At 40.6% G+C, this 16,780-nt stretch overlaps 1 protein-coding gene across 7 annotated transcripts in view; it reads left to right on the forward strand.

Annotated features, from left to right (window-relative positions):
- The window catches only part of elmo1 (engulfment and cell motility 1 (ced-12 homolog, C. elegans)), a 99,619-nt gene that overhangs the window by 43,710 nt on the left and 39,129 nt on the right, over positions 1–16,780 (forward strand). For 4 of the 7 annotated variants that reach the window (XM_018697564.2, XM_018697566.2, XM_018697567.2 and 1 more), the window contains 10 exons: positions 666–701; positions 2,396–2,495; positions 2,951–3,102; positions 3,278–3,356; positions 4,536–4,577; positions 4,963–5,013; positions 5,509–5,631; positions 6,993–7,121; positions 9,061–9,165; positions 10,469–10,577. In XM_018697564.2, coding sequence (XP_018553080.1) covers positions 666–701; positions 2,396–2,495; positions 2,951–3,102; positions 3,278–3,356; positions 4,536–4,577; positions 4,963–5,013; positions 5,509–5,631; positions 6,993–7,121; positions 9,061–9,165; positions 10,469–10,577 — 926 coding nt within the window. The remainder of the gene's footprint in view (positions 1–665; positions 702–2,395; positions 2,496–2,950; positions 3,103–3,277; positions 3,357–4,535; positions 4,578–4,962; positions 5,014–5,508; positions 5,632–6,992; positions 7,122–9,060; positions 9,166–10,468; positions 10,578–16,780) is intronic. The other 3 variants (XM_051066424.1, XM_051066435.1, XM_051066446.1) reach the window with 3 other exon arrangements.

Here is a 16,780-nt window from a genome sequence, read left to right on the forward strand (position 1 = left end):
AGTGAAAAATGTTCACAGTATGTTTTGTGGACTGTGCAGAGTAACTAGGACACAGATACTGAAAGACACACCGCATTCTTCAGCAAAGCTTCTTTGTTTCTCCGTTAATCCTATGGTGTTTTCATTTGAGTAATTAAGTTGCTGCAGCTTTTCATTCATAATATGTTTAACTATATTAGGCTGTGCAGAAATCTGAGGTCACAGTACGAGCATGGAAACACAAGATATTTGAAGTGTTCAAACTTTCTTTATCTTTTCTTGTTAAATGAAAATGTTGTTTGATCATTTGTGTGTGTTGTTTCTGCATAAGCTTGCTGTGTGACAATAAGATGTGCAGCAAACTGCTTTTTCAACTGTTTCTGCTTGGCATGCTTTCAATGTCTGGGTTGACTTACTGGCTAAAGGTGTCTATTATGAGTCAATGTATGAAAATTTATGTTCATAAAATGAACTGAACAATGTTCTTGAAATACTTACATGTAATTCACTTTGCTTGTGTCTGATTTGTACAATCCGAAATATTTTTTATGATATGTGATCCTCTCTCTCAAAGGTTTGTCGCCCAGTTGTGATGTGTGTTGTTCCCTGCTCTGTAATGGCTGAGAGTAAAGGTTTGGTTTGTTTGTTTCCTACCTGTGACACCAAAGTTTCTCAAATCTTTGCAGGCGCTATCAGAAACTACAGAAGATAATGAAGCCCTGGTAAGCCCCTCCCCTCCCCCCCTGGCCGGGTAACATCATTGGCTCTGTGCTCTTCCTAACCTGCTGGCCGAGTCTGCATGATTTAGACTCTGGCCCCAGTGCCTTATGGGAAATGACATATATGTATAACACAGCCACTTCCAGGCTACCATTTCAAAATCAGTGTGGCACTTTAATTTTTTGCATGTGGTTTTGGGCAACAAACTCGGAACAACTTCCTAATTATACAACACCAACTGAGAGAAGACCAAGATTTATTTCTTTAAAAATCTACTAAATCAAGGAACCTATTTAAGTCGATGAACTACTGTTGCAATTAAGGTTTAGTACAGCTACTTGTATCATTAATTCTCGTACAAGTCAGTGCTTACCCTGAAATAAATCTTGGTTTTCCTTATAAAGCGGTGCTGCTCGGGGTGAGGGGATTTTCCGTGGGCTCAATGTGAGCTAGTTTTCTCTCCTCAACATTACGAGCTGATCAGAACATCATCCATCCATCAATGAGGCTTCCTTTTCTCTATCTGCCTTAAATAATCTATCCACTCAAGTCAGTATTTTGCTATCCCATGTAGCGTCGAGTAGTTAATTAGAGAATGTCCTCTGAATGCCCAGTACCATCTGCAAAAGCCTCTTCGTCCTTCAGCTGTGGGTTACTAATTGTCCATTTGACTGTTCACTAATCACCTACCATGCAGCAACACTCACCCATGATGCTCTCTGTTGATCTACTGTATATATAGGAATAACTCAGTCATGTTCAAAAAAGGGTTACATAATCTATCCTTTAAGTGTGTTATAAAGTGGTAAAAAGCATCAACATTGATCGGTTGATTAGTGTTTTTTAGGATGCATTTGGTTTTTGGTTTTGTTTGATTGTTGTTATAGCTCTATATGTTATAGCTCCACGGCTGGGATTTATGCAATTCAATTAGAACAGTAAAAACATAAGAAAATGCTTAAGAGCTGAATATATACAGTAAAAGCCTCAGTGCAGAACAATTCTGCAGTTCCAAATTTGACCAGTAGAGGTCAGTATTGTAAAAGCTATTCCTTAAGTCGTAACACACTGAGAGACTCACACTTACTGAGCAGTTTTGAACACAAGTCAGCAAGAATAACTGGAAATGTTTAATTCTATCATGAGTTGTGTGTTAGTGAAAACTTTAAATTTCTCATTAAGTACTTTCAGCAGTAATTTGTCTTGGGTATAACGGCTGTTTAATGTGTTCCCTGCTTTGGCCACCTGTGACTCTTGCAGAGTGATTTATTTCTCCTGGTATTTGTGTAACTGCATGACTTCACTCTATAATGTAGCTTTCTGGTCCTGATTGAACACTGCACTGTGCTGCCCGGCTCCTGCTGGCCTTCTGATGGCCCCCGCTATTTTTCTTGAAGGCCGGTCTGTCTGCACTGCATCGCAAACCTCTTTCCCATTTCTTCCTCCTCTCCCTGTCTCTGTTTTTTTTCCCCTCAGCAAAGCCCAGTTGTGGCATTGAACCTATATTCGTCTGCCCCCTCTTTCTCTCCCTCTTTCTCCTCTCCACCACCTCTCTCTTTATCTCTGCTGACCGCTCATTCCTCCTCGTTGTGTTCCAAGCCATCTGGGCTTTGCAGCTATACACTGCTCCAAGCCATCTGCTAGAGAGAGGTTTCCTATGGTTTGTGTGTGTCTGTGTGTGTGTGTTGTCTTGTAGCTTTGGTGACCTGCTGTCCTTCACTCTGACTGCCTTTGTGGAGCTGATGGACCACGGCATCGTCTCCTGGGACACTTTCTCTGTGGCCTTCATCAAGAAGGTCAGCCAAGAAAATAACTCTGTCAACAGGGCTGGGATTTAAGGTGGAATTAGAGTCAGAAAGCTGCCGTCCTACTGTACATTGGCTGGAAACGTTTTGATTTAACACTCGCATAATGACTTTGACGGCTTCTGTGGTAAATACAGAAGCTGTCAAAGTTGTAAACTTTCTGGCCCAGTTACATTAGAGGATGTTTAAGTGTGATATCTTAAACAAAAATAAGTTATGTAAAACAAATAATCTATCACAGTTGGATTCATTTATCTTCATTTATTGCTTAGCTTGTACCCCAGATTTCAGAACATGCTATAAATATATTAGTATGTACATTTGTTTGACACTTTCCCCTTGACATGTAATAATCTTAGTGTACACTGTCTCTATAGCATCACATCTGATAAATAATTTAGTGCTCTGCAGATTCTCTCATCTCTCCTGCTCTGTCCCTCCTGCAGATTGCCAGCTACGTGAACAAGTCGGCGATGGACACGGCAGTGCTGCAGCGTTCCCTGGCCATCCTGGAGTCCATGGTCCTCAACAGTCAGGATCTGTACCACAAGGTGGCGCAAGAGATCACCATTGGACAGCTCATCCCGCATCTTCAGGGGTAAGCAGATGAACTGGTCAGACTACGCATGAACATCGATCGTGTTGATTCATTTTTTAAAACTGTAATCAGTTATCATTTACACAGTGATAAATGCATTTCCCATGCGTGCATGATAATCAACTACTTGTTGTAATTGATGTTCTATTCTCTTTGGGTTGTTGTCCAATTCTAGGACTGATCAGGACATTCAGACCTACACTATTGCTGTCATCAATGCTCTGTTCCTCAAAGCTCCTGAAGAGAAGAGACAGGTGAGGCTCCAGTTTGCACACACAGCACTTTTCACACTACACTGAGTATACATCATTTCATGATGCAGGGAGCTGAACATGGTATGATCATGCTATCATCAGCATTGTGTACTGTAACAGTGTATCCAGTGTGTGTGTGTGTGTTTGTATTTGTGTTTAAGAAGCATCAGTGTCTGTAGCACATCTGCAGTGTAGTGCAACAGTAAAACCTAGAAGTAAAGTATTAATAAAAAAAGCCCTACTCATCTTTCTTTCCTCTCCTCTCTGCAGAAGTGATGTTTTAGCACAACCATCCTCTCATTTCTCCACTCATCTCTCCCTTTTTCTCTCTCTCTAGCTCCCTCACCGATGTCACAGTCTGCCCCGTAGCTAATCACATGATCCCTTGCATCAGCACCATAGGGTCCAGGGATGTGCTTTTGACATTAATAATGAATGATGCTAACCCACAGCTTTTCTCCTATGCAGCATACAAAGCTGAAGACACGCTATTCGCAGAAATAAGCTTCACGGCGTTACTGCATACAAATCCGAGCACACTTAGACGTTGCAGTGTCTCTTTTACTGGGACTAAATTGGCAAAAAAAAATTGACAGGTTGACAAAGGTCTGCTCAGATCAGATTCATGAGGTTTGTTTGGTGCAATTTAAAGCAACTTTACTGGGTTGTTTTAGATGATAAGTGAACAATGTCTCCTTTTTACGCAGGTGCAGGGATGTGTTGTAATATAAGTTTATAGCAGCCCATTTTATTTCTGCACAGAGGCAGTTTTATAATGAGATACTATGGGACAGCACCTGTTCATCTTGTCAGGTTCTTTTTATATACGCACATAGATTACAGAAGACACATTTTAAAACATGCAAGAGGCTAATCACACCATTTTATTTGTCAAGATACAGCAGAGGACAGGTTGCACTTGTGTTTATTGTAGAGACTTGACCATTGGTAAAGCTATTATTATGACCCCCCCCCCAAAAAAACGTTCTGCTGAGTCCGTTGCCCTCTCTCCTCCTCCTCCTCCCTCTCTCCACAAGCTGCACCGCTGACAGAAAAATGATTTTTTTTTTTTAAACCTTCTCTCAGACTCTCTCTTTTTCTTTTTCCACATTCACTCACTCACCCTCTCTGTCTCTTTCTGTTTCTGACTTTGTTTCCTCACCGCACACGATATGGTAGTTTGATGAGCACATTGTGGACATCCTAAATTGTCCCCTGACAGTAAGTGCACCCTTGATTAGCACAATTTGTAGTTTGCACTGTAGAAGACATTAGTTAGTAGATTTAGTATCCCTTTTTAAGATTAAGTTCTTTTTTGGGATGGCTTCGTTTTTTTTTTGTTTGTTTGTTTGTTTTTTTTCCGGTTTTCTTTTTCTTTTTCTTTTTTTTACGGCCTGTCACTGCATACTTTGCAGTGTGCCTTGGCAGTTTTATTTTTGTTTTTGCCCGCATTCATTTTCTTTTCAACATAGATAACCCCAGAAAATGTACTTACTGGTGATATATTGTTTCTCATCTTTATCCCTCTCACTCTCTCCTTGCTCTTCCTAAATTCTCTCTCTCTATCTATTTCTATTTCTCCCTCCTTTTCTTTCTCCCTCCATAGGAGATGGCCCATATTCTTGCCCAGAAACAGCTGCGCTCCATCATTCTCAGTGTAAGTCTAATCATGCCCCTCTCTTCTTAACCTCTCTGGTGTATGTCTCTGTCTGTTTGTCTTTGTCTCTCTCCCTATCTCTGCTCGGGTATATGCCTCTGCACCAGTGTGATATCAGAGAGGAAAGTGACATCTGTCACTTCTGCCTCTGTCTCACCTCCCTGGTTATTATCCACTGTACTCCCTTTCTTGCACCTGTTCTCTTTTCTCTCTTTCATCCTCTCCCTTGTGTTAAATCTCAATTTCTCCCTCTCCCGTTCCTTCATCTGACTTCTGCTCTCTAATCCTCGTCATTCACTCCCAAATCCTCTTATTTTTCTTTGTTATCTCATGCCGTCTCCCTCCAAAAATCCACGTCTCGCTATGACCAAACCTGTCATTTCTCCTTCACCTTCTCTTTGCACATCTGACACCTCTGACTTACACTCCTCTGCTCTTCCTCCCTCTCCTCCCCTCCTCCCTCTTCCTCCTCTCTTTGTCCTTCATACCATGTAGAACGTGATCCGGAGCCCAACGCCCATCAACGATGAGATGGCCCACCAGCTGTATGTGTTGCAGGTGCTCACCTTCAACCTGCTGGAGGACCGCATGATGACCAAGATGGATCCCCAGGACCAGGTGGGGACTGTGAGAGATGCAGGCAGGAACTAGTGATAAATGAAAGAATGGATAGTAAAGTAGCCACTGAGTGTATACATGATATGTGGCAGCAGAACAGCAAAGAAAGTGCCAATAAAATTTGTTTTATAGTCAGTATTTTCTCCAGTTAACTGTTCTTACAGGCAACTCATTGAAACAATAAATTAATTTATTTAGATATCACTTTATCACAATAAACTATCATATCTGAAAGGAAATAAGCAATCAGTTGCACAACAACAGGAACTAAGATGGTGTGTAACAACTTAAAGAATAAGGCTGGCAATCTTCACTTTTTTTTTTTATTTATTTTGTTACCATTAACAAATTCCATGAAAAGACCAAAACCAACAACACATTACTCCATATTTCAGTATTTTCTTATGATCCCAGACTATCTGTTGCTCTCAGCCCATCCGCATTCATTATTATTGAAGACATTAATCTTTAAAAACATGTCACAAATATATAGTTTAATTCTCAAATAAGGTTGAGTGATCTGCTAAAAAGAAAATGCTTGGCACTGTTATTTTTAGCAAACCGCAGTAAATTGTGTATTTATCAGGGACTATTTTCAGTGTAGCATTTCTACACATTTGGTCTTTCCAGCAGTATGACACTGTATGTGGGATTGATCTAAAATAAACTACACTACTCTTGTTCATCATAATGAAATAACTTGTCATCCAGTATAACATTTTGACTCACTAGTGTTTTTTTTAGTAGTAGTTGGATAATAATGGTGGAATATGGAACAGATGAATAAGCCATATCAGACTTTGGCTACATGGAAAATTCTTGTGAACAGGATCAGTTTATTATCTTTTTGTGGGACTTGTTGACAATGAGAAAAGTATAGCATATTTTACAGAATAAGAAGTTAGCAAGGCAGAATAATCAGTAATCAGGACATGTCTGCCTAATCTAGTACAGCCTACATTGCACAAGTAACCTCAGACCCTGGAGGTGTACGAAGAGCAATTCCCAACAAAAAAAACCTTTCAGGAAAAAATAAGGTACATCTCAGAGAGGGATCTCCCACCAGGACAGCAGAGCATGCCACAGCTGCCAGGAGTAAACAATCATTAATCTTTTATTCAACACCTTGTGGGCAGTTCTGGCCTGATCCAGCCAGATTTCAAAAAACCAGTTATTGTAGGTTTGGCCAAGTAATAAAAACAGTGGAGAGACATGGCTGCTGGCCAGATTGCCTCGGGCACTGCGAAGACCCCAGACAGCGGAGATGAGGCTGAAGCATTCTTAAATTATAAAATGGTCAATGGAAGAAAAGACAGATGGATTTATGAGCAGCACTTTAATATTCTTCTCTGCATGTGCAGGCTCAGAGGGACATAATCTTTGAGCTGCGGAGAATTGCCTTCGATGTGGAGTGCGAGCCCAACAACAGCGGCAGCATTGAGAAACGCAAGTCCATGTATACCCGCGACTACAAGAAGCTCGGCTTTATTGTGAGTTTGTGTGTATGGTGGTTCAGAGGGCCTCATAAATCTGCTTGTTCTGTGGTTCAAACTAGTACTGCTGAACACGTGCATGACTCGAGACCAAGATCAGAAAGGAAAACACGAGCCAGTCTGTCCACAAGGGACTGCTGTTAATTGGATGTGATTGTCCTTCACTTCAAAATCAACAGTTTAAAGCATGTGTGTATCTGTTTAAGCATGCCAAGAGGGATGGACTGTGAAAGTGTGTTTTTTCTCTGTGTGTTGACCATTGTTTTCTTTTACCCATCTCATTATACTGTGATTCTGCCTCAGGCTTTTTCAACCTCTATCAGTCACTTGTGTTTTTGTTTACAACTTTCTTTTTTCGCTGTCTCATTGTCCTACTTCTAAGCTTCTAATGTATGTTTTAATGCACTGTGTGTGTGTGTATTTGTGTGCGTGTGTGTGTGTGTGTTTGACTTGTATGTGGTGGTCTAACTATAGCATAAGAACTTGAGCTAAATGCACTGTGGCTCTGTGTAAGCTCAGAGCTGTTTCGGGGCTCTTCCCAGCTACACTCCCACTGCGGTGTGTTTGCTAAAGATAAGGCCAATTGGACTGCCTTGTCTCCACTAGTGTGGAGAAAACTCACCCTAAAATCCTTAGTCTGCTTTCCATGCTAGACAGCTTGCTGACACACACACAGAGACACGCAAACATGCTGTAGACACACACATCCACAAGCCATAACTCTCTAGGTAGACCTTATCACTGCTGAGATAATTTATTCGCCTTTTAGTCCCTTCTGGTTCTTTAAGCAGGGATTGTTGCACACACACACTGGAACATTGTTTCACGGGTCCATATGAGAGTGAGAGGTTGTTTTTTTTTTTAATATATGGATGTGCTTGAGTGTCTGTTTCTGTTTTTAAGCCTATAAGTCTGCTTCCTGTCAGGCAGAATTACAAAACTAATGAGCCACATCTCAGTGTCCTCCATTCCTCTTTCATCCTCCGCTTTCACTTCCTCCTCTTCCTGTTGCTTTTCTTCTTCAAAATCCTGTCTCACCTTTTCAAACACAAGAGGAGCTCCAGAGATGATGTGTTTGCATATGTATTTGTGGTTTTTAATCATTAGTCAACTGAATTTTCTGCATTATCCAGGAGGAATTAAATGTGATAGACTGTGACCGCACAGGCAGTCACTCTCTGCATATCCTATACAATATTTAGCTGGGGGGTAGTGTATTGTAGTGGCATAATGTAATGTTTTATTAATACTGTACTTTCCAGGCACCAAACCATTTCTATTCATTTCACTACCTTTTGAAAATAAATGTGCAGACACCTGAAACTTGCTAATAGAAGAATTTTCTACACAGATAATTAATCACAGTGAAAAGTTGTTGTTAGCTTTTTTAGAAAAAGTAAATTACTTGAACATTGCACTTTGGAGCAGGGACTGTTTCTGAAAGACACATTCAAGGACATTATGACATTCAGAACATCAGCTGCTGAAAAAGATTCTAATTGATTCCAGGAGACAAATGAAAAGCAGTCATGGACACTTTGAAATTGATAATGATGATGTTTGTTGCATTAAAGGCCCTGAAAACATATTATAATATTATATAATCAGCAGACCAATCCTCTAAAATGATAATATTTTTGTTTATTTAACATTAGAGATTTCTGTGGTTGTGTACTTTAGTGGTCCAATCAGAATGTAGGAACATTTATATCAAAATCTGACAGTTGTCAGTTGGTTGCTTGTTGATGTCACTGACGAATGAAAGTCTTGAACCCTAGTTGCTCTCCTAACAGTAGGAAACTGGTTGTACTGTGTATCACCCAGTCTTCAACAGATTATACCTAAAAGAATAAAGTTTTAAAAAGAGCCCTGCTAGTATTGCTAGTAGTGTTTAAGTATACAGTATGTCTCACCCTCCTCCTCCTCTCTCTCTCAGAACCATGTGAATCCAGCTGTGGATTTCACCCAGATTCCTCCAGGCATGCTGGCTCTGGATAACATGTTGTACTTTGCCAGGCATCACCAGGACGCCTACATCAGGGTGAGCATACACATACACTTTCATATGCAGTTATGCCCCACAGACACACACACACACACACACACACACACATACACACTGATGTTCTTCTCTTCATCACCTCCTGCTTCCTACCAAACCTCCTTCTTCCCTTCAGCTCATTCACTTGTTTGTAGTTTCTGGCTCATCCCCAAATTTTCTTTCAACAAAAACTGCATTTCATGAGGTTGCTCAGCCCAGACAATAGAAATGATTTAATTCCTTTCTGTGTCAGTCCCTGGGTAACAGTGAAATGACTTACAGCATTTTTGTCATGACTCGTGATATTGTTCAACTGTAGGATAATATTCATTGGCTTTTGGTAATTAGTACATTCAAGGTTTCACTTGGTAAATCAGGTTATTTATAACAATTGTATGGCAGCTAGCCATGTTGTGATTAAGAATCAGTGTACTTGTAAGGACTGTGCACATGCAGCAGTTAAATCACCACACCTGCAAATCTGTGCATGTGTGTGTGTAACTCTATATCTCTGGACTTCGAAGTGAGAAAAGAGATGTCTTTGTATTCTCGACTCAGCCCTTATCAGTCGACCAGAGGAAGAAAACAGAGCCTCCAATTTCCCAAATTAAACTGTCACCAGCTAAAATGATTGGGACCTTGATGGCCTCATTTATGGCGCACTGCCACCATCCACATAATTAGAGTTAGTTTTTTGCTGTAGAGATTTCATTTATGTTTTTTCGCCTTCCAAGCAGATAGCTTTGTGGGTCAGATAAGGTCAAATAATGACTAATAGCTTCAACCATAATGAAAATGTTTATGGCTAAATGACCTTCACTATGACAAGCCAGTGTGGTTAATGCAAATGTAAAAGCAAAGGGCACTCTGGGAACACAAACCTCTGCCAAGGCCGTTGGATTTGACCATGTTTGTCTTTGGCAAGTTGTAGTGTCAAAAAAGATACTGCAGCAGATATCAATGCATGCTGCTACCACCCGGTGACTCACAATGAATGGGATAAAAGTAATATCACATAAAAGTCTTCACATAGAGACTTTAATCTGCATCTGGATACAGATTGTCATACCATTTTAGAACCTACGTTCTAGAAATGTATTGACCAAAATGTTAGACTTATGACTACGTTATGTTTTATAGAAATTTAACTTCATGTTGCTATAGTAGCCACATTTTTAGTATTAATCTTGGATTATAAGGTAACTAGAAATGTACTCCTTTGTGTTTTGAGATGCATACTCAAACTTTTCTTCAATGGTCCTGTTATTTCTAGTCCAGCTTATTTGATTATCCGCATTTCTAGATCGTCCTGGAGAACAGCAGCCGAGAAGACAAGCACGAGTGTCCGTTTGGCCGCAGCAGCATCGAGCTGACCAAGATGCTCTGTGAGATTCTCAAAGTGGGCGAGCTCCGTAAGTCCACATCAGCAACCGGACATACACGCACCTTTCCATTTTCAGTGCACTGTAGATGGTTTTACTTAATCTTATTTCACTTCTTTAACTTACATGATCATCAGAATGATCATATAGACAGGAGGAAAAGTAGCTCAGGGAGTGCTTTACCCTGAGAGATGCATATAGTTGTGTGCACAAAAATACAGACATCCAGACTCACATCTTCACAAGTACACACATTCCCTCCCTGTTAAGATGAAAGCAACCATTATGCTCAGTAATTGTGCTGCCGGGAGTTCATTATTTAGTGATGCACCTCACCCTGTTGAGCCCCTTTCAGCCTAATATACCGCCTCTGGGAGGCACACTGCACAGAGAAAGAGATGCTGTGCCCACGTCCACTCCAAATTGATGTGCCCTTTTCATTTGTCTTTACTTGTTTAAATGGGTGAGTTGGTCTCAGTTCCGCTCCAGACTGACCCCTGCTGCTCCCTGTAGGGAGGGAGACGGCATTTTTAGCTCAGTTTTAAACCAATGTGCCCTTTTCATCCGCTCATGTCTATTTTTTTCTTAGAGGATTTAGACTTGGCCGCATTGCAGGGTTCTTCACTTGTGTCTGTAAATTGCAGGAAGAACATTAGACTTCATTGAGAGAATAGTGTCCACTTCTGTTTCACTGCATTTAAGAATATTCAAAGGAAGTTCACCCAAATTCTCTCATGTGTTCTTAATGTTACTGATAAAAGCGCCAGGCTAGGTTTCAATACAAGATAAAAAGGTGCAGTAATACTTTTTTTTTAAACATTTCTAAGCATATTGTAATTTTCCTGTGCTTTTTTTAATATGCTCTTATCTCAGCCAGACTCTGCTCTAATGTAAAATGTCTCCACCTTCCAGCCCATCCTCATCAAATTCTCAGCACACAGGCAGCAAAGGCAAATGGACCTAGACATTTTATTTTAACTGGAAAGATGCTGTCTGCAGTGCTTTATTACACTAATGTAGTTACCCAACAAGCGTGCCCTGACCTGGTGAGAGCTGGGCTGGGTGAGTGGAGGGTTTTAGGTCCAGGTGACGAGACAGAGGGTCATGTCTCCTGTGGTGCTATACGACATGTGAACACACACACTAAGCTTTTAGCTCGACTTCTTTCTGTGACCCTTTCTTTGTGAATACATCTACTGCTCCTGTTGTGATTTTTTTTTTTCTTTTCAGTAGGCATCATGTCTCAGGGCTTTACTTTTATTTGGGGTATCTCATTAGTTTTTACCCAAATGTGATCGACTGCACATACCCTTTTGACCTTCACTCTTCGCTTCCCTTTATTCTCTTTGAAATATCGCTTTGACCTCATTCGTATCAAAATGCAGATTAAGCAACCAGGCTTGTCCCAAAATAGGGAAAACATCTTTATCTCTGTGGCTTTTCTAAGCATGTAGTTGAAGGCTTATGCAATAGGGCTAAATCCCTAGGATGAATGCCAGGCCATCATAATGAATAAGACTTTGTTTCTGAGAGGCTTGCTCATTCAAATAAGTAGAGCTGGGGCGAGCACAGGATTTCATGTAACTTAGTCAAAATATGACTTGAATATGCATCCAGACCTATAATACAAAGTCTTCCCAACATTTTGAGATTCTCTTGGTTTCCAGGACAGAAACCTTTTTTTTAAAAAAAACAAATTATTCTACTTTTGCAAAGAGTGTTTTCTATTATTTTTATGAAGATGAAATACTGTTATGGTATGACACTGAAATTTCCCTGCAGGACTGAATGCTGGAATTGAATCATGGCAGTGACCTTGACTCATAGTTCTGGGCCTTTCTGTTCCCAGTGGCTGTATAATGTCCTCTTTACTGAGGCTGTTAGCCCAGGAGTCTGAACCTACTATTAATATTTATGATGTGTTACAGTGTTTATGTGTGTATGTGTAAATTGGGGGGACAGATAAGAATTGGTAAGGTGAACCCATAAGCTGCAGAGAATGACCCATCTGTCTACAGATACTGTCTGCCGCTATAATAACAGCAGGTACTCATGGTTAAGACATGACGGGTTTCCCATATACACAAGTAGGTCATCTGTGGGCACAATGTAAAAAAATACATGTAAAGGGAATCAGATAAAACTAATCCCTTGCAGGAAATCACTAGGGACGGGAAAGGAAAGACAACATTTTGATGTATTTATATTTACTTTGTCCCAAATCTTAATGTTCCCATCCATCTCTGTCACAACTCCAGTAAATATTTGCACGGACTCACACTCACAGAGCATTATATGGATCTTATCCTTATGGGAGGAAGCTGTTGTGTCCCAGAGTAGTCATAATCCGCACTGCATCTTCTCTTGTAGAGGGCTAAGTGCATTTTCATGCACACCCCATTAGCCTTGTGTATATTAACACACACTAATGAATGTATGAGTAGGATGAATGTAACATGGGCTAGGCAGGTGTTGTAAATGCTTTGTGAGTAACGACTGGTCATTAGACGGAGCTTGTGTATGTGAGATGTAGGGGCATGAGTGTGCATTTCCCAGAGGAAGGCTGGGAGAGAAATGAGTCTCAGCTCTGCACTGACTGTCATCATTGGGTTGACCTTTCAACAGAGAAACAATGAAATACCTGACACTAATGAGGATGTTGGAGGGTGTGTCTCTACCTCTGTAATGTTTTATCAGTTTTGATAGCGTGGTATTTGAGTCAGAGTAATATTAGAAACTGCTGTGCATTATATCACCCATAACTTGAAGTGTAACAATGACATTTCAAGCTGGTTATTTTCCTTCAGTGAACCATTTCTCACACTGTGGGAAAACATTTCTGCATTTGTCAAACACCAAACAAAGAACACAACATATTTTCTACTTAGTAGTGTGGTTCTATGGATGACAATGTTTGTAGTTTGATCAGCCCACCACTTCAGTCAGGACTTAAATATGTCAACAACTTCTGCATGTATTGCCATAAAATGTACAGACATTCATGATCCCCGGAAGATGAGTTTGGTGATCCCCTGACTTTTCCTTTAGCACCAATTTTTTGGTTTTTAGTTTCAGTTTAGTTTTAGTTAATTCAAGGTCCCTGGAGGATTTATCCTAATGGCCCCAGTGAGGTTAACATTAGTGAGGTTAACATTAGTGGTTTTCGGATTACATTTGGATGGAGGGCCGTGAAATTTGGTGCAGACAAGCACACCCCCATCAAGATTAATTTTAATAACTTTGTCATCGTGCACCACATTAAAATGCAAATTTGCCTAGTACTTTGGCTCTTGACCAAATACATGCAGTACTCAATACTGAGCTGCACTTTGTATTTAGTGTCAATTAGCAAATGTTAGCAACACACTAAACTAAGATGGTGAACACAGTAAACAATCTGGTAAATACTGTATGTGAATGCTAGCGTTGTTGTGAGCATGTTAGCATGCTAATGTTAGCATTTAGCTGAAAGCACTGCTGTACAGTACAGTTCAGCCTCACAGAGCTGCTAGCTTGGCTTTAACCATTAAGTCTTGTTTGTCCATCATTGAATCCCAGCAGTTTACATTTAATATTATTGTGAATAATCTTCAACCACAGATAAAAGTCACTCATCTTTTCCTCTAACGATCTTGATACAAAATCAGACTCAACTGGGCCTGTTCAGCATTTTTATACATTCCACAGAGCATGATCAGATGTTACATGTCTGTGTGTCTTAGTGCAGCAGGAGATACAAAGTAAAAACAAGGTGATGTAGCCGCAGAAGTAGTTGTGTTTTTTCGAAATGTTTCATGGTACAGAGCAAAACCGAGACGCAAAGCTGCTCCCAAAACTTCATTCACCAACTAGAACACACTTTGTAATTCTCCATTAAAAAGTCATGGTTGTCTTTCAAAACCAGTTTCTATAAAAGCAGTCCAAACCCCCTAGTGCAGAAAAAAAAGTTGATTTCGGCTTTTTTTTTAAAGAAAAATTCCCCCTCTCTGCTTCACACCCCTCTGTGCAAAAAGCAGAAGAAAGAGACGGCGGATTAATGGTGACGTCTTAGTGGCTCATTTGCTCTCCCCATCTATGTGAAATGCCAGTGCGGCTCTGGCAGGGGCCAGACGCTCTCTTCTTGTTTTCTCATGAGGATAAAACACCAAGGGATTCTTGATTTGCCCGGGGCTGTTGAAGTTGCCTTTCTTCCCCGCTCGTCTCTTCAAGCTCTCTTTCAAGCTTAATTTTTCTCACTTTTCTCACTCTTCATTCTTTCTTTGAGGCTCTGTCTTTTTCCCTCTCCGTGGATCTAAAGAACATCTGTCCCTCTAAGACTTGTAATCCGTTCTCATGCTCTGGCTCCCTCTCTCCATCCCATCAATTTGATGAAAATGACACCAATACACTACAATACAAACAGCATCTTACATTTTTATAAACAGCATAGAGGCCAGTCAAGAATGTGCTGTGACAGTTGTTTCCAGTGTTCTTTCAGGTCAGCAGATTTTCTTCCAATTCCACTTTTCCATTTAACGCCATCCTCATTTTGAGACATTTGACATTTTCCCTTTTTGTTGTCGAGATATTTCTATGCAGATTTGGTCTGGAGAAAGGTGGTAAGGGAGCTTGTTTGGTTGAATCAGCTGTCAGTGCTGCAAGATCCTACATAATTCATAACACTATTCAGGTGTCACTCTTTCTGTCCTGTCTCTCAGCTTCCCCTCTCTCTCGCCTCCTTCCATTAATTCATACCTTTTCTGTTTCTCTCTCCCACTCTTGCATTTGTTGTTGCCTGGCTTCAGATCCCTAAAAGATTAATTGTCCAACCATGTTTCTGCTGGAACACGGGGCTTAATGGAATCTGCGTCGGTGAGGCGCCAAGCCATGACTTTTCCCGGCTCTCCTGTTTAAGCTGGCCCATGGAATATTTATGAAGTTATTTAGAAAGGGCCAGGCTTTGGGAGTAATGGCCCTGCTTGGTGATTCATGGTGCGGCGTCTTGTCGCTGAGATGGAGAGCGGGGTGGTGAGCCGTGGCAGGTCTGGGCATGGACACACACATGCTATGAGACACATGAAACTGAAAAAAGGGACTCGAAATAAGCATCTCTGAGAACACATACACACGTACACAGGCAGGTCTGAACAGACTCCACACTGGCAGTCACATGATGTCCTTATATTTGTAACTGTCTGCTCCGTCACCAAACGCTCAGCCAAGGTCAGAACAAAAGGCCAGGTTCAGCACCATGAACAGCTCCGATGCATGTCAGGATATGCTCCTGACGTGCATCAGAGCTGTTCAACATCACAATACATCATGTGGAATATTTGGATTGATTTTCTGTTTACCTGTATTTATTCATTCTTTTTGCAATGTCTCTTCTCAAGGACAGTTTTAAGGTCCACGTCTTCCTTTTTAGTCACTTAGTTATGGGCAACAGAAAATGATAGCCAAGCTGAGTAAACTCAGGTTTTCTTTAGCTCTGGTATTTAGATGTCCATGTGCTTGTTGTAGCATTTAAACAAATAAATATTTTTCCAGGGGGGGTATCATTTTTATTGATAGTGAGAATGACATGAGACCCGAACCAGGAATTTTGCAGTTCATGGTCGATCCCTTAACCCCTGGGCTACTTATTATTATTTATAAATAAAATAATTACATAATAATGCATAATACTATATGTTGGAGGCAGTTTTGATGTAGGCAGTGCTGTGATTTCCTATGTGGTCACTCTATCTTGCAAGTGTGTGTCTGTCTGTCTGTCTGTCTGTCACTTCAGTATGTGTGCATACAGTATGTCCAAACCCAGCAGGTGATTCAGAGTTATCCACACTCATTACCTGGACAACTCCCACTGTAATGACACTTCTGAGTTGCCCACTGTGCTCCTGTAAAAACAACAAGGTATCAATGCACACATACTCCCCCACATACACCTGAGAAAAGCCGCAGTGTGAGATTGAAATGCTGTGATGTGTTTGGACTGACCCACAATGTGTCACTGAGATATAGTTTTAACACTCACATACTGACACGTATGGTCACGGTCAAAATGAAATGTCATCTTTGTGCCTGCAGTCATACACTGGAGTTGAGGCTAAAAAGAAACCTCATATTTTTTTATATTTAAGTAAAAATCTGCTTATTAGAAATATTTATCATTTAACAGTGGGGTTCATTATTCATCATTCCTTATCATTTTAAGATGAAAGAATTATTCTTGTCTGCTTTTTAGCATCTCCAAT

The sequence above is a fragment of the Lates calcarifer genome, linkage group LG3, assembly GCF_001640805.2.
Source record: "Lates calcarifer isolate ASB-BC8 linkage group LG3, TLL_Latcal_v3, whole genome shotgun sequence".
In the NCBI taxonomy this organism is placed as follows: Eukaryota; Metazoa; Chordata; class Actinopteri; family Centropomidae; genus Lates; species Lates calcarifer.